Source organism: Mobula birostris, chromosome 4, assembly GCF_030028105.1.
Source record: "Mobula birostris isolate sMobBir1 chromosome 4, sMobBir1.hap1, whole genome shotgun sequence".
Taxonomy (NCBI): Eukaryota; Metazoa; Chordata; class Chondrichthyes; order Myliobatiformes; family Myliobatidae; genus Mobula; species Mobula birostris.
Window position 1 is genome coordinate 65,410,199 of NC_092373.1, and position 17,451 is coordinate 65,427,649.

At 43.8% G+C, this 17,451-nt stretch overlaps 1 protein-coding gene across 2 annotated transcripts in view; it reads right to left on the reverse strand.

The window, feature by feature from the left end:
- The window catches only part of acsl3a (acyl-CoA synthetase long chain family member 3a), a 79,657-nt gene that overhangs the window by 37,877 nt on the left and 24,329 nt on the right, over positions 1 to 17,451 (reverse strand). For both annotated transcript variants that reach the window (XM_072255484.1, XM_072255485.1), the window contains exon 3: positions 2,079 to 2,256. In XM_072255484.1, the coding sequence (XP_072111585.1) occupies positions 2,079 to 2,256 (178 nt within the window). The remainder of the gene's footprint in view (positions 1 to 2,078; positions 2,257 to 17,451) is intronic.

Genomic DNA, 17,451 nt, shown 5'->3' on the forward strand with positions numbered 1-17,451 from the left:
TCATCTCACACTCCTGCATACTGGTGAGACCCAATGTAAATTGGAAGACTGCTTTGCCGAGCACCTACGCTCTGTCCCCCAGAAAAAGCCGGATCTCCTAGCAAAAGCAGGATCTCCCAGCGGCCACCCATTATAATTCCACTTCCCAAACACAATGTGTCAATCCACGGCCTCCTCTACTGTCGTGATGAGGCCACACTCAGACTGGGGGGACAAAACCTTATATTCTGTCTAGGTAGCCTCCAACCTGATGGCATGAACATCGATTTCTTGAACTTCCAGTAATGCCCTCCCCCTTCACCATTCCCCATCCCCTTTTTCTTCTCTCACTTTATCTCTTTGTCTGCCCATCACCTCCCTGTGGTGCTCCTCCCCCCTTTGCTTTCTTCCATTGACTTCTGTCTACTCCTATTAGATACCCCCTACTCCAGCTCCGTATCTCTTTCAGCAATCAACTTCCCAGCTCTTTACTTCACCCCTCCCGGTTTCACCTATCACCTTGTCCTTCTAATTCCTTCCCCCCACCTTTTAACTCTACTCATTTTTTTTCTCCAGTCCTGCTGAAGGGTTTCGGTCTGAAACATCGACTGTACTCTTTTCCATAAATGCTGCCTGGCCTGCAGAGTTTCTCCAGCATTTTGTGTGTGTTGCTAAGCTAATTCACCTGTTTAATTTCTGAATAATGTAACCTCATGTTTTAATGATCAAAAATGACCACATTCCTTATTTGACAGCTGCAAAGATCATTACTGCTACTTGCAAATTTGAGTTATTTAGCAAATTGGAGCTTTGCTAGGGCAAAAGCATGCTAATATTGTGGTTCAAAGAATGAACAGTATGTACGTGCCTTGAGATCTGAAAATACTGAAAAGGGAGCCAGATTTGGCAATGCTGAATGGCTTCAAAGTCCAGCTCGATTTTAGTATACTGTGCTAGTATTAGTTGGCTTGCAAAAAAAAAAGGATTAGAACCATGAAATCTGTGGACATTAAGTGTAAGAGGTGTTCTGAGATCAGGAAGGTCAAAGTGCAGTTTGGAAGATTAAGACCAATAAAAAGCTGCTCTTAAGAGTAAATGTACACTACAGTTTTAAAATTGGCATAAAATACATTTGACCCAGATTAAGAACTACAATAAATAATTACTACTTTTCCAGCTCCCCCAATTGACAAGATTGCATTGTTATTGAAGGGGTGTGCATTGCATTGTTATTGAACGTGTTGGCACATGGCCAAGTGGTTAAAGCGTCAGTCTAGTGATCTGAAGGTCGCTAGTTCGAGCCTCAGCTGAGGCAGCGTATTGTGTCCTTGAGCACATTGCTCTGTGACGACACCAGTGCCAAACTGTATTGGCCTTAGAGCCCTTCCCTTGGACAACATCGGTGGCGTGGAGAGGGGAGACTTGTAGCATGGGCAACTACCAGTCTTCCATACAACCTTGCCCAGGCCTGTGCCCTGGAAACCTTCCAAGGCGCAAATCCATGGTCTCACGAGACTAACAGATGCCTATATAAGAATTACAACACACTTTGTACTTGAAGCTCACAGACAATTCAAAAACATGAACTAGGACAATTAGCTTAAAACCTTTCAGGAAAGGGAGCAGATAAATTAAGCTAATTACATTACTCACTTCCTGCAATTTACTTCTTTCCCTGAAGTAGCAAGCTATCCCATCATACAATTCGAACAGCAGAGTTCAATTTACCTTTGTTATTTTGTGAGAAATATCTGAAACTGATGGTAGTCACCACAGCTCAGCATGACCCTGCTTACATATGACACCTTCACAATAGCACTTTTTTTAAAAAAAAAATCTGAGGTTACTACATGCCAATTAAGTGGAAAACTTCGCTGTAATTTCTAACCCAGGTGCTTTAGCATAACATAACATGATGCGTTTCTACCTGGAAATTAAATGTCATTACTATAGTCATTACATCACTGCAAATTTGTTCAGATATATACACCCCTTCAATAACAATGCAAATGTTATCTCGTCAATTGGGGGAGCTAGAAAAGTAGTAATTATTTATTAGAGAAAACAAACATTAGGAATATATTAAAAGATTTACTCACGGGGAAAATTGTACATGAAGCAGGATTGTGCAGCTATCATCCATTCAGCTCTGGTTTCACAGAAGATGGCTATGTTGAATTTGGGTCGCTGGCCCAATACAGCCAACCCACTGCCAAAGTGCAGAACACGACGGTAGACCTCGTCATAGGTCAGCCATTTATAACTCCCAAGAATCAACTAGTTTGGGCAAAAGGAAAAAAAGCAGAAATTTTCAATACTAATACTGTAAATAAAATTACATGTTATACATACAAAATCAAACTGGATATAAAAATTAGCAGTTTGACTGTTTAATTCAAAGTACAGCAATCACTGTGCAAATTTGATGCTTAAAAAGCTAGTGCAATCGCATTTTCCGATTCAGCTACTCTTCATTCAATGGTTTCAGTGAGGCAGGCCATCTGATGCTCACACTAATACCAGTCAGATATAACACTATGGTGAGGTACAGCAAACTAAACATGAAGATATCACAATTTCACACCCTGCAGTGAAACTACTGTGCTTATTGAAGTGTCTGTTGACTTCCCCCACTCCCACTTCTCCAATCCCTAGTTCCTGTCCACTCAAGCAACTATGTTTGGAACAATTTGAACACACACGATCGAGTGGGGAAAAGGGAATGAGAAAAAAAGTGCAATTTCCAATACTTCTATTTTCTGCAAACCAAGTTGCCATTAGAATTCATAGGTATCTCATATGTTCTGTATTAATTTTGAAATGATTCTGATTTAGAGTTCACCAAACACATTTGCTGCTGATGCCACATTCAGAAAATAGAACTTACTAGACAACAAAATTCAAATTAGTTTTTTCCAATGTGGATAATAACTATAATGTTGGGAACTAGAAGCAAGTGCATATTAGACCGAGTACTTAGCTCCATGTCTGAGAAATGATCTCTGCATCATCTTAAATCTTAATTAATGAAATTATGTATTACACCACTTAATGAGAGCTACAGGGAGGTAGTCACACCTAGGCTGTCGAAAGCAGATCATTGGGTGACAGTCAGAGGGGGGAAAGCGAGGGTGAGCAGACAGGTAGTACAGAGCACCCCTGTAGCCATTCCCCTGAATAATAAGTTTACCGTCCTGGATACTGTTGACGGGGACGACCGACCAGGTGTGAGCCACGGTGGCAGGGCCTCCGGCACTGAGTCTGACCCTGTGGTGCAGAAGGGTGGGACGGAAAAGAGGAGAGCTGTCGTCATTGGAGACTCTATAGTCAGGGGAGCAGACAGGAGATTTTGTAGACGTGAGAAGGACACCCGCATGATTTGTTGCCTCCCGGGTGCCAGGGTCCGGGATGTCTCTGACTGGGTGCACGACATCCTGGTACGAGAGGGAAAGCAACCAGAAGTCGTGTTGGGACCAACGACATAGGCAGGAAGAGGGATGAGGTCCTGAAGTGTGAGTTTCGGGAATTAGGCAGAAGGCTAAAGAACAGGACCTCAAGGGTGACGTTCTCAGGATTGTTGCCAGTGCTACGTGACAGAGATGGTAAGAATGGGAGGAGATGGCAGTTGAATGCATGGCTGAGGAGTTGGTGCAGGGACAAGGGTTTTAGATTTTTAGATCATTGGGATCTCTTCTGGGGAAGGTGGGACCTGTACAGATTGGATAGGTTGCACCTGAACTCGAGGGGGAGCAATATCCTTGCAGGTAGGTTTGCTAGCATGGTTCGGGAGGGTTTAAACTAATTTACGAGGGAGATGGGACCCAGAGCGATAGAGCAGTGAAAGAAGTGCATGGAGTAAAGCCAGATCTAACATACAGAGAGGCTTTGAGGAAAGAGAAGCAGAATAAACGGTGTAAAGACAGTAAGGTAGAAGGGCTGAAATGTGTGTACCACAATGCAAGAAGCATCAGGAACAAAGGTGATGAACTGAGAGCTTGGATACATACATGGAATTATGATGTAGTGGCCATTACAGAGATTTGGCTGGCACCAGGGCAGGAATGGATTCTCAATATTCCTGGATTTCAGTGCTTTAAAAGGGATAGAGAGGGTGGAAAAAGGGGAGGAGGGGTGGCATTACTGGTCAGGGATACTATTACAGCTACAGAAAGGGTGGGTAATGTAGCAGGATCCTCTTTTGAGTCAATATGGGTGGAAGTCAGGAACAGGAAGGGAGCAGTTACTCTACTGGGGGTATTCTATAGGACCCCTGGTAGTAGCAGAGATACAGAGGAGCAGATTGGGAGGCAGATTTTGGAAAGGTGCAAAAATAACAGGGTTGTTATCATGGGTGACTTTAACTTCCCCAATATTGATTGGCACCTGATTAGTTCCAAGGGTTTAGATGCGGCAGAATTTGTTAAGTGTGTCCAGGATGGATTCCTGTCACAGTATGTGGACAGGCCGACCAGGGGGAATGCCATACTAGATCTAGTACTAGGTAATGAACCGGGTCAGGTCACAGATCTCTCAGTGGGTGAGCATCTGGGGGAGAGTGCCCACCGCTCCCTAGCCTTTACAATTATCATGGAAAAGGATAGAATCAAAGAGGACAGGAAATTTTTTTAATTGGGGAAAGGCAAATTATGAGGCTATAAGGCTAGAACTTGCAGGTGTGAATTGGGATGATGTTTTTGCAGGGAAATGTACTATGGACATTTGGTCGATGTTTAGAGATCTCTTGCGGGATGTAAGGGATAAATTTGTCCCGGTGAGGAAGATAAAGAATGGTAGGGTGAAGGAACGATGGGTGGCAAGTGAGGTGGAAAATCTAGTCAGGAGGAAGAAGGCAGCATACATGAGGTTTAGGAAGCAAGGATCAGCTGGGTCTATTGAGGAATATAGGGAAGCAAGAAAGGAGCTTAAAAAGGGGCTAAGAAGAGCAAGAAGGGGGCATGAGAAGGCCTTGGCGAGTAGGGTAAAGGAAAACCCCCAAGGCATTCTTCAATTATGTGAAGAAAAAAAGGATGACGGGAGTGAAGGTAGGACCGATTAGAGATAAAGATGGGAAGATGTGCCTGGAGGCTGTGGAAGTGAGCAAGGTCCTCAATGAATACTTCTCTGCAGTATTCACCGATGAGAGGGAACTTGTTGATGCTGAGGACAATATGAGTGAGGTTGATGTTCTGGAGCATGCTGATATTAAGGGAGAGGAGGTGTTGGAGTTGTTAAAATACATTAGGACAGATAAGTCCCCGGGGCCTGATGGAATATTCCCCAGGCTGCTCCACGAGGCGAAAGAAGAGATTGCTGAGCCTCTGGCTAGGATCTTTATGTCCTCGTTGTCCACGGGAATGGTACCGGAGGACTGGAGGGAGGCGAATGTTGTTCCCTTGTTCAAAAAAGGTAGTAGGGATAGTCCAGGTAATTATACACCAGTGAGCCTTACGTCTGTGGTGGGAAAGCTGTTGGAAAAGATTCTTAGAGATAGGATCTATAGGCATTTAGAGAATCATGGTCTGATCAGGGACAGTCAGCATGGCTTTGTGAAGGGCAGATCGTGTCTAACAAGCCTAATAGAGTTCTTTGAGGAGGTGACCATTCATATAGATGAGGGTAGAGCAGTGGATGTGATCTATATGGATTTTAGTAAGGCATTTGACAAGGTTCCACACGGTAGGCTTATTCAGAATGTTAGAAGGCATGGGATCCAGGGAAGTTTGGCCAGGTGGATTCAGAATTGGCTTGCCTGCAGAAGGCAGAGGGTGGTGGTGGAGGGAGTATATTCAGATTGGAGGATTGTGACTAGTGGTGTCCCACAAGGATCTGTTCTGGGACCCCTACTTTTCGTGATTTTTATTAACGACCTGGATGTGGGGGTAGAAGGGTGGGTTGGCAAGTTTGCAGACAACACAAAGGTTGGTGGTGTTGTAGATAGTGCAGAGGATTGTCAAAGATTGCAGAGAGACATTGATAGGATGCAGAAGTGGGCTGAGAAGTGGCAGATGGAGTTCAACCCAGAGAAGTGTGAGGTGGTACACTTTGGAAGGACAAACTCCAAGGCAGAGTACAAAGTAAATGGCAGGATACTTGGTAATGTGGAGGAGCAGAGGGATCTTGGGGTACATGTCCACAGATCCCTGAAAGTTGCCTCACAGGTGGATAGGGTAGTTAAGAAAGCTTATGGGGTGTTAGCTTTCATAAGTCGAGGGATAGAGTTTAAGAGTCGCGATGTAATGATGCAGCTCTATAAAACTCTGGTTAGGCCACACTTGGAGCATTGTGTCCAGTTCTGGTCACTTCACTATAGGAAGGATGTGGAAGCATTGGAAAGGGTACAGAGGAGATTTACCAGGATGCTGCCTGGCTTAGAAAGTATGCATTATGATCAGAGATTAAGGGAGCTAGGACTTTACTCTTTGGAGAGGAGGAGGATGAGAGGAGACATGATAGAGGTGTACAAGATAATAAGAGGAATAGATAGAGTGGATAGCCAGCGCCTCTTCCCCAGGGCACCACTGCTCAATACAAGAGAACATGGCTTTAAGGTAAGGGGTGGGAAGTTCAAGGGGGATATTAGAGGAAGGTTTTTTTACTCAGAGAGTGGTTGGTGCGTGGAATGCACTGCCTGAGTCAGTGGTGGAGGCAGATACACTAGTGAAGTTTAAGAGACTACTAGACAGGTATATGGAGGAATCTAAGGTGGGGGCTTATATGGGAGGCAGGATTTGAGGGTCGGCACAACATTGTGGGCCGAAGGGCCTGTACTGTGCTGTACTATTCTATGTTCTATGAGGCTAAATTCCTCTTAGTCAACACCTGAAATGCTGCATCATCATAGGACATCTCTTTCAAGACAACTGTACATAGTTATGCAGCAGATATCAAGGCAGTAGACTCCTTTTGATTGAACAGCAGTGCAAGTTTAGTTATTAGTATGGCCAAATCATAATTTACAATGATGAAAATAAACACACTGGAAATACCGTTGCATCAGTTTGAGCAGTTTGTGTAAATTCATACAAACAAAATGAATTCTGCTATTGTTCTTTAGTCCAAATGCAAGATTTCTTGTAACACATTTTGGTGAGGGAGTTGGCTTGTTGTTTAACTCTGCAATAATCAAAGACAAACTCACATTCACATAATTAAAGAAACAAAACCTGTGCACGACAAATGTTGAAAATGCACTTTGACCTAAGGAGAACAAGGGACCACAGATGCTAGAACCTGGAGTAACAATCTGCTGGAGGAACTCAGCTGGTCGAGCAACATCTGGGGGAGGAAATGATGCGGTGTTGACCCAAAAGTTACCAATTCCTTTCCTTCCACAGATGCTGCTCAACCTGCCAAGTTGTTTGTATTGGTCAGTATATTTAGCATACCTATGCTGCAACAGAAAAGCCACAAGTCTGGAAGAGGTAAACAAAACTTAAATTTCTCACATATAACTCTGTTGATCTTTTAAAAAAACATTCACAGTGCAAACATACATCAACCATTTTCTTACTGACGCACTGTATTTGATTTGTTCAGGCTTATATCCACCTCCGCCTCCCAGGAAAATAGCTTTATCAGTTTGAAAGGGAAATGACAGAATTTTAAAATCATAGGTAACATAAAGAAATATCATGCTTGTGTTAGTGTGGTAGCATGAGATAACAGGATGTTTATGAAACTCATGACTACATATACAATGAATGAAGCTTTCATTCTAGGGCAAAATACAATGTATGTGATAATTGTGTTCCATTGTAGCAGCAGAAAGCCGTACAGACAAGGCAATCTAACCAAACGTGGCCCTTCTGATGAACTAAAGTTGCATTTTACTACCAAGGATGGACTGTAATCCAAGTAAATATGAAAGAATACCAAGTTAATTGAGTTACAAAACCATTGTTACTTTAAGCAGAGGGTTTGATGTTGAAGAATAATAAGTTATAGCTGCAAGTAGAATTACAGGGAAAAAATACCAGGGTAGATGTTTTCATTGAAAACCAGAGTTTACACTCTTCCACAAAGAAACACGGAAGGGCACAAGTTGAATGAACAGCTGCACACTCATCTGTCAAGCAGAAATCTGACATAAAATTCATGCTGCTAACAAAACAATAATGGAACAAATTAACATAACTATCTTCAATGAGAATTTGTACATTAAAGACAATAGGTGAAGAATTTGGTTTTGGCAAGGAAATATTTGATAACTTAGTATGGATGACCATTATAACCATGAATACAAAATGAAATAGGAAAAGTGTATCAAGTGAGATAACAAGTTTAAAGTGGTTGCAAAGATGGATTGGAAAGTTTAGATGGAGGGGCAAGAAATAAGGAAGGCACATAAATCGGTGAGTAAAACAAGACTGAAGTACAGAAGCTAAGGAAGGAAAGTGGTGTGAACTTCAATGAGGTACTCAGGACAAGTGGAAGAGAACAAAAAATTGAGAAGCTCAAGTGCACAGCAGGAGACCACAGAACAAAAGTTATGCAGGTAAAGCAGAACCACAACTGTGGTTGAATGATTAAAACTAGTAAACTGCATCACCATGTGTGAATCTTCAGTAAGGCAGATAAACAGATCATATCCAGAGGGTATAGTTATCTATATAATCACCCTAAGATTGGGACATCTGTGCAGGGAATAGAAAGAACAGGTCCATTCAGAATCAACTTTAAAACAAATCAGAACCTGTGCCTTGACGAATAAGCTATAGAAAGATTGTAACTGATGCAGCAAGCATACAGAAGTTTACAAGTGTAAAGGAAAACCCAATCTCTCCACCCCACTCCCCAATGTAGACTGCTGCATGTTTGTTCTTCTTCCCACTCTCCCCCCACCTTTTTTTAAATAGGGCCTCTGCCCCTTCCCTCTTCAGTCCTGACGAAGGGTTTAGGCCCAAAACGTTTCCACTGATGCTGTCCGACCTGCTGAGTTCCTCCAGCGTGTTGTGAGTGTTGCCTTGTTCTTCTTCCCCTGCTCAAAGATAACAATTAGCTCTTTAGTTTTATTGAAGTTGGGCAACAGGCTGTTTTTGCAGCACCACCAAATCATCAGAGATCTGATTTTGTCCTGGTAAACTGACTCATTGCCAACTGTTGTCCGAAAACAGTAGCGTTTTCTGTGAATTTGAAAATGGCTCTACTTAACCAGAGTCTACTGTTAAAGATTACAACAGGGAGCCAAGCAAGCAGCTAGAGGTGCACCTGTGTCAATCAACAGGGAGGAGACCAATCCTCAGAAGTCTGCCAATGAGGAAACTTGTATCCAATTACAAAGGGAGATAGAGGCCCAGGTCTTGAAACTTGATGAGTTTTGATGGAAATTTAAACTTTCGAGCAACTTGCCAAGTTAGCTGTTCTGAAACACAGATGATTTCCTGAACTGCTGTCATCCACAAGAATTGGCTTTGCTGAAGTCCACCACAAATAACACCTGTGAAGAGTTCCAGAATATGGATCATTCATACTTTGAGGGCCATCTGTCCACAAAAGAAAGGTATTTTAAAAATCCACCACCTTTAAATATGGCTGCATAGCCTTTGGTAAATTGAGAAAAAGGGTCCTTGAAAATCAAAACCTCTGACCTGGCATAAAGCTCATGGTTTACCAGGCAACAAGATAGTTTCCATGTGTTTCTGAGACTTGGGCTACCTACAACAAACAGCTCAATCTACTGGAAAAATAGCACTAATGTGGCTTCTGCTAAATCATCTAAATTCACTGTTAAATGGACCAATACCAGTGGTTGCTCCCATACCAAAATTTCCATCTTTGAGATTTTCAGTGTACTTTGTTAACTGTACAGCGTAGACCACATCATTTACAAATTGGACAGAAGACTTGTGAAACATTTACTCTATTCGGAACTCTGGTACAAGGAGAATGACAGAGAGAGAATCCATCTTCTTTTACTGCAAAGTTTAGAAGAAACATTCAGGATGGTATAAACAGAACTTCAAATCTGTGTATTGGGAACAAGCAGAAGCACTACAAAACCTGTGGAAGGACGACATCATAAACTATCCACTTGTCCTACCAACCATCTTTTACCTCATCTGTGGGAGTCTGCAGTTCTCACATGACATCTACTATTGCAGAATCTACAAAACACAAGCTAATCATCCTCTAGCCAGTATTGCCCAAGACAGAAAAAAGATTAACTGAAAAGTGCATTCAAACAATGTTTAGAGATATGTGGAACAAACATCCACTTCCTTGGAATAACACTGCCATCCAGAGACAAGCTTAAGTACCAACAAATTCAATTCAGAAATACACATCCTTGAAAATGTGATGCAATACTCAAGCTCCATGAATCAGAATCAGGCTTAATATCACTGGCATATGTTGTGCAATTTGTTGATTTGAAGCAGTAGTACATTGCAATACATAATAAAAACTAAATTACAATAACATATCAAAACAAATTAAATAAGTAGTGCAAAAAAAATAGTGAGGTAGTATACATGGGTTCGCTGTCCATTCAGAAATCTTATGGCATGGGGCAAGAAGTTGTTCCTAAAACAGTGTGTTTCTTCAAGTCTCTGTACCTCCTCCTCGATGGTAGCAATGAGAAAAGGCTATGTCCTAGGTTATGGGGGTCCTTAATGATGGATACAGCTTTCTTGAGACATCACGTTTTAAAGATGTCCTTGATGCTGGGGAGGATAGTGCCCATGATGGAGCTGGCTGAGTTTGCAACTTTCCGCAGCTTTTTCTAATCCTGTGCCGTGGCCCCTCTATTCCAGATGGTGATGCAACCAGTTAGAGTGATATCCAAGGTGCACATGTAGAAATTTGCTAGGTTTTGGTGACATATCAAGTCTCCTGAAACTCCTAATAAAATATAGCTGCTGCCATGCTTTCTTCATAATTGCATCTGATTTAGATATTTATTTTGTTAGTCAAATCACAATGAAATCATATTGCAAAGATTAGTTTTAAGAGTACATGTCCTACAGGATTAAATTAAAATACATAGATAAATGTGTACAGCATTTCTGCCTCACCTCTTCTGCTTCCACCCAGAGCTAAATTCAGTTCTCATTGTCCTCATTCTCAGCTTACAAGTTACTCTGCATAACTTCTACCATCTTCAATAAAGTTAGACATACCTACTCTCTTTCCACATACCGGAACAACCAGATCTTCCTCCTCCCCTTTATTGGCTTTCAAAGCCACCCCATCTATTTTATTTCCCCATTCTTTTCCTTTATAACCAATTCTGGCTCAGGTTCACTGAGCTTCCTCTGATTCTCCTGCTGTTTACCTATACTTGGAGAAACTTACAGTATCAGCACATTCGAAGAAGGAGTCTGAGAGTCTGTGTGGGAGTGCCGAGAAAGACATTTTTGAAATTTTCGTTATTTTTTTTTCTCCAACAGCGTTCTGAGAGGCGGGACTGCACAGGCGTGTGACGTCGGGCTGTGCAGCGCAGCAGATTGAAAGGGAACAGAGCCTCATAGAGCGGGCAGCGTAGTTTGCGGGCTGTGGAGTGAGCCGGGAGCAGAGTGAAGGCTTAAGGGCTTCGGCTCAACGGGCTTAGGCGGAAACAGGCGAGGAAGGTTTGGCATTCATTTTCTGTTGTTATTTGAGGAGAGGGGCAGTATGAATGTGAGGGCAGTTTGCTGTTCTCGGTGTCGGATGTGGGAGTCCCTGGAGTCTCCAAGCCTCCCGGACGTCTACATCTGCGCCAAGTGCATCGAGATGCAGCTCCTAAGGGACCGCATTACGGAACTGGAGCTGCAGCTCGATGACCTTCGTCTGGTCAGGGAGAGTGAGGAGGTGATAGAGAGGAGTTGCAGGCAGGTGATCACGCCGGGGCCACGGGAGGCAGACAAGTGGGTCACGGTTAGGAGGGGGAAGGGGAAAAGTCAGGTAATAGGGAGTACCCCGGTGGCTGTGCCCCTTAACAACAGGTACTCCTGTTTGAGTACTGTCGGGGGGGACAGCTTACCCGGGGGAAGCGACAGTGGCCGTGCCTCTGGCACAGAGTCCGGCCCTGTAGCTCAGAAGGGTAGGGCAAGGAAGAGGAGGGCAGTTGTGATAGGGGACTCGATAGTGAGGGGGTCAGATAGGCGATTCTGTGGATGCAGTCCAGAGACCCGGATGGTAGTTTGCCTCCCTGGTGCCAGGGTCCGGGATATTTCTGATCGTGTCCAAGATATCCTGAAGTGGGAGGGTGAGGAGCCAGAGGTCGTGGTACATATAGGTACCAATGACATAGGTAGGAAAAGGGATGAGGTCCTGAAAGGAGAATATAGGGAGCTAGGAAGGGAGTTGAGAAAAAGGACCGCAAAGGTAGTAATCTTGGGATTACTGCCTGTGCCACGCGACAGTGACAGTAGGAATGCGATGAGGTGGAGGATAAATGCGTGGCTGAGGGATTGGAGCAGGGGGCAGGGATTCAAGTTTTTGGATCATTGGGACCTCTTTTGGTGCAGGCGTGACCTGTACAAAAAGGACAGGTTGCACTTGAATCCTAGGGGGACCAATATCCTGGCAGGGAGATTAGCGGGGGCTACTGAGGTGACTTTAAACTAGAATGGTTGGGGGGTGGGAATCAAATTAAAGAGGCTAGGCGTGAGGAGGTTAGTTCACTACAGGGGGATGGGAACCAGTGCAGAGACACAGAGGGGTGTAAAGTGAGGGTAGAAACAAAAAGTACTATGGAGAAAAGTAAAAGTGGCAGGCCGACAAATCCAGGGCAAGCATTAAAAAGGGCCACTTTTCAGCATAATTGTATAAGGGCTAAGAGAGTTGTAAAAGAGCGCCTGAAAGCTTTGTGTGTCAATGCAAGGAGCATTCGTAATAAGGTGGATGAATTGAAAGTGCAGATTGTTATTAATGATTATGATACAGTTGGGATCACAGAGACATGGCTCCAGGGTGACCAGGGATGGGAGCTCAACGTTCAGGGATATTCAATATTCAGGAGGGATAGACATGAAGGAAGGGGAGGTGGGGTGGCGTTGCTGGTTAAAGAAGAGATTAACGCAATAGAAAGGAAGGACATAAGCCGGGAAGATGTGGAATCGATATGGGTAGAGCTGCGTAACACTAAGGGGCAGAAGACGCTGGTGGGAGTTGTGTACAGGCCACCTAACAGTAGTAGTGAGGTCGGAGATGGTATTAAACAGGAAATTAGAAATGTGTGCAATAAAGGAACAGCAGTTATAATGGGTGACTTCAATCTACATGTAGATTGGGTGAACCAAATTGGTAAAGGTGCTGAGGAAGAGGATTTCTTGGAATGTATGCGGGATGGTTTTTTGAACCAATATGTCGAGGAACCAACTAGAGAGCAGGCTATTCTGGACTGGGTTTTGAGCAATGAGGAAGGGTTAATTAGCAATCTTGTCGTGAGAGGCCCCTTGGGTAAGAGTGACCATAATATTGTGGAATTCTTCATTAAGATGGAGAGTGACATAGTTAATTCAGAAGCAAAGGTTCTGAACTTAAAGAGGGGTAACTTTGAAGGTATGAGACGTGAATTAGCTAAGATAGACTGGCAAATGACACTTAAAGGATTGACGGTGGATATGCAATGGCAAGCATTTAAAGGTTGCATGGATGAACTACAACAATTGTTCATCCCAGTTTGGCAAAAGAATAAATCAAGGAAGGTAGTGCACCCATGGCTGACAAGAGAAATTAGGGATAGTATCAATTCCAAAGAAGAAGCATACAAATTAGCCAGAGAAAGTGGCTCACCTGAGGACTGGAAGAAATTCAGAGTTCAGCAGAGGAGGACAAAGGGCTTAAATAGGAAGGGGAAAAAAGATTATGAGAGAAAACTGGCAGGAAACATAAAAACGGACTGTAAAAGCTTTTATAGATATGTGAAAAGGAAAAGACTGGTAAAGACAAATATAGGTCCCCTGCAGACAGAAACAGGTGAATTGATTATGGGGAGCAAGGACATGGCAGACCAATTGAATAATTACTTTGGTTCTGTCTTCACTAAGGAGGACATAAATAATCTTCCAGAAATAGTAGGGGACAGAGGGTCCAGTGAGATGGAGGAACTGAGCGAAATACATGTTAGTAGGGAAGTGGTGTTGGGTAAATTGAAGGGATTGAAGGCAGATAAATCCCCAGGGCCAGATGGTCTGCATCCCAGGGTGCTTAAGGAAGTAGCCCAAGAAATAGTGGATGCATTAGTGATAATTTTTCAAAACTCGTTAGATTCTGGACTAGTTCCTGAGGATTGGAGGGTGGCTAATGTAACTCCACTTTTTAAAAAAGGAGGGAGAGAGAAACCGGGGAATTATAGACCGGTTAGCCTAACGTCGGTGGTGGGGAAACTGCTGGAGTCAGTTATCAAGGATGTGATAACAGCACATTTGGAAAGCGGTGAAATGATCGGACAAAGTCAGCATGGATTTGTGAAAGGAAAATCATGTCTGACGAATCTCAGAGAATTTTTTGAGGATGTAACTAGTAGAGTGGATAGGGGAGAACCAGTGGATGTGGTATATTTGGATTTTCAGAAGGCTTTTGACAAGGTCCCACACAGGAGATTAGTGTGCAAACTTAAAGCACACGGTATTGGGGGTAAGGTATTGGTGTGGGTGGAGAGTTGGTTAGCAGACAGGAAGCAAAGAGTGGGAATAAACAGGACCTTTTCAGAATGGCAGGCGGTGACTAGTGGGGTACCGCAAGGCTCAGTGCTGGGACCCCAGTTGTTTACAATATATATTAATGACCTGGATGAGGGAATTAAATGCAGCATCTCCAAGTTTGCGGATGACACGAAGCTGGGTGGCAGTGTTAGCTGTGAGGAGGATGCTAAGAGGATGCAGGGTGACTTGGATAGGTTGGGTGAGTGGGCAAATTCATGGCAGATGCAATTTAATGTGGATAAATGTGAAGTTATCCACTTTGATGGCAAAAATAGGAAAACAGATTATTATCTGAATGGTGGCCGATTAGGAAACGGGGAGGTGCAACGAGACTGGGTGTCATTATACACCAGTCATTGAAAGTGGGCATGCAGGTACAGCAGGCGGTGAAAAAGGCGAATGGTATGCTGGCATTTATAGCGAGAGGATTCGAGTATAGGAGCAGGGAGGTACTACTGCAGTTGTACAAGGCCTTGGTGAGACCACACCTGGAGTATTGTGTGCAGTTTTGGTCCCCTAATCTGAGGAAAGACATCCTTGCCATAGAGGTTCACCAGATTGATTCCTGGGATGGCAGGACTTTCATATGAAGAAAGACTGGATGAACTGGGCTTGTACTCGTTGGAATTTAGAAGATTGAGGGGGGATCTGATTGAAACGTATAAGATCCTAAAGGGATTGGACAAGCTAGATGCAGGAAGATTGTTCCCGATGTTGGGGAAGTCCAGAACGAGGGGTCACAGTTTGAGGATAGAGGGGAAGTCTTTTAGGACCGAGATTAGGAAAAACTTCTTCACACAGAGAGTGGTGAATCTGTGGAATTCTCTGCCACAGGAAACAGTTGAGGCCAGTTCATTGGCTATATTTAAGAGGGAGTTAGATATGGCCCTTGTGGCTACGGGGGTCAGGGGGTATGGAGGGAAGGCTGGGGCGGGGTTCTAAGTTGGATGATCAGCCATGATCATAATAAATGGCGGTGCAGGCTCGAAGGGCCAAATGGCCTACTCCTGCACCTATTTTCTATGTTTCTATTCCCAGTATGAGGAAGGAAACTAGAGCAGGTTTTCAATAAGGCTTCTGCAGTGTCCTAAACAGGAGACCAATTCAAAAGGTTAGACTCCATGGGATACTGGGCAGCTTGAATCAAAAATTAGTTTAACAGAAAGAGACATAGGGTGATGGTTGAATTTTTTTTTGTGATTGGATATCTGTGCCTACTAGTACACACAAACATGATGGACTGGATAATCTCACAAACACGAGGAAATCTGCAGATTCTGGAAATTCAAGCAATACACATCAAAGTTGCTGGTGAATGCAGCAGGCCAGGCAGTCGACGTTTCGGGCCGAGACCCTTCATCAGGACTAACTGAAAGAAGAGCTAGTAAGAGATTTGAAAGTGGGAGGGGGCGGAGGAGATCCGAAATGATAGGAGAAGACAGTAGGGGGAGGGATGGAGCCAAGAGCTGGACAGTTGATTGGCAAAAGGGATATGAAAGGATCATGGGACAGGAGGCCTAGGGAGAAAGAAAAGGGGGAGGGGGGAAACCCAGAGGATGGGCAAGGGGTATAGTCAGAGGGACAGAGGGAGAAAAAGGAGAGAAAGAAAAAGAATGTGTGTATATAAATAAATAACGGATGGGGTACGAGGGGGAGGTGGGGCATTAGCGGAAGTTAGAGAAGTCACTGTTCATGCCATCAGGTTGGAGGCTACCCAGACGGTTTGAGAAGTCAATGTTCATGCCATCAGGCTGGAGGCTACCCAGATGGTTCATGCCATCAGGTTGGAGGCTACCTCGTGTCCCATGATCCTCTCATATCCCTTTTGCCAATCAACTGTCCAGCTCTTGGCTCCATCCCTCCCCCTCCTGTCTTCTCCTATCATTTTGGATCTCCCCCTCCCCCTTCCGAATCTCTTACTAGCTCTTCTTTCAGTTAGCCCTGACAAAGGGTCTCGGCCTGAAACGTCGACTGTACCTCTTCCTAGAGATGCTGCCTGGCCTGCTGCGTTCACCAGCAACTTTGATGTGTGGACTGGATAATCTATTTCCTTGTTTTATTACTTCATGAACGTAACTTCCAGGAGAAAATATTATGTCATTCTCAGGGAGATTGTACACCTGCAACACGGACAACTCCAAGCATTCAGAATCAAAAAATTAGGATGGCTGGAGCTGTGCGGTACCTGCACAACCTGTAGTGCCATCAAGACCTTTGAACTTCATTTGTACTACTTCCAGTTTCCTCTACACTTAAAGCCCCATGCATATTTGACAACTACTTTGTTGAACTTGTCTCACTGCACGAGGGTCACTGAGGTTCCTGATGCTTTATATCTTATTCTACACCTACGCTGACTCCTTACATTTCTCTGAAGCTTAACCCAAGCTTGAAAAACGAGAAATGTTGTAGCTCTCAGGATCCAAGATTGAATTCAGAAAGTTAGCCTGGCCAATTCTGATGAAACAGCAAACAGTGGCAATAATAACTCAGTTATTTTTCCCCTATAGATAACAGTGCATTTCCAGAATTCCCCTTTATTTCAGTTTTCAGTATCTACTACACCTTGTACAAATAGTCTTGTACCTATACATAGATTGATTGCATGTCCATAAAATGACGCTCGGCATAGAAGTGTCTGTACATAAGGTGACTGACAGGAAATGATGAAGTAGTGGTGGTTGGGAGTATGGAGGAGAGAGCTAGTGGGTGGAGATGTTGATCAGCTTTGCTGCTTGGAGAAAGTAACTGTTTTTGAGCCTTGTGGTGTTGGCATAGATGCTATGTAGCCTCCTCCCCGATGGGAGCAGGACGAACTGTCCATGAGCAAGGTGGGTGGTATCTT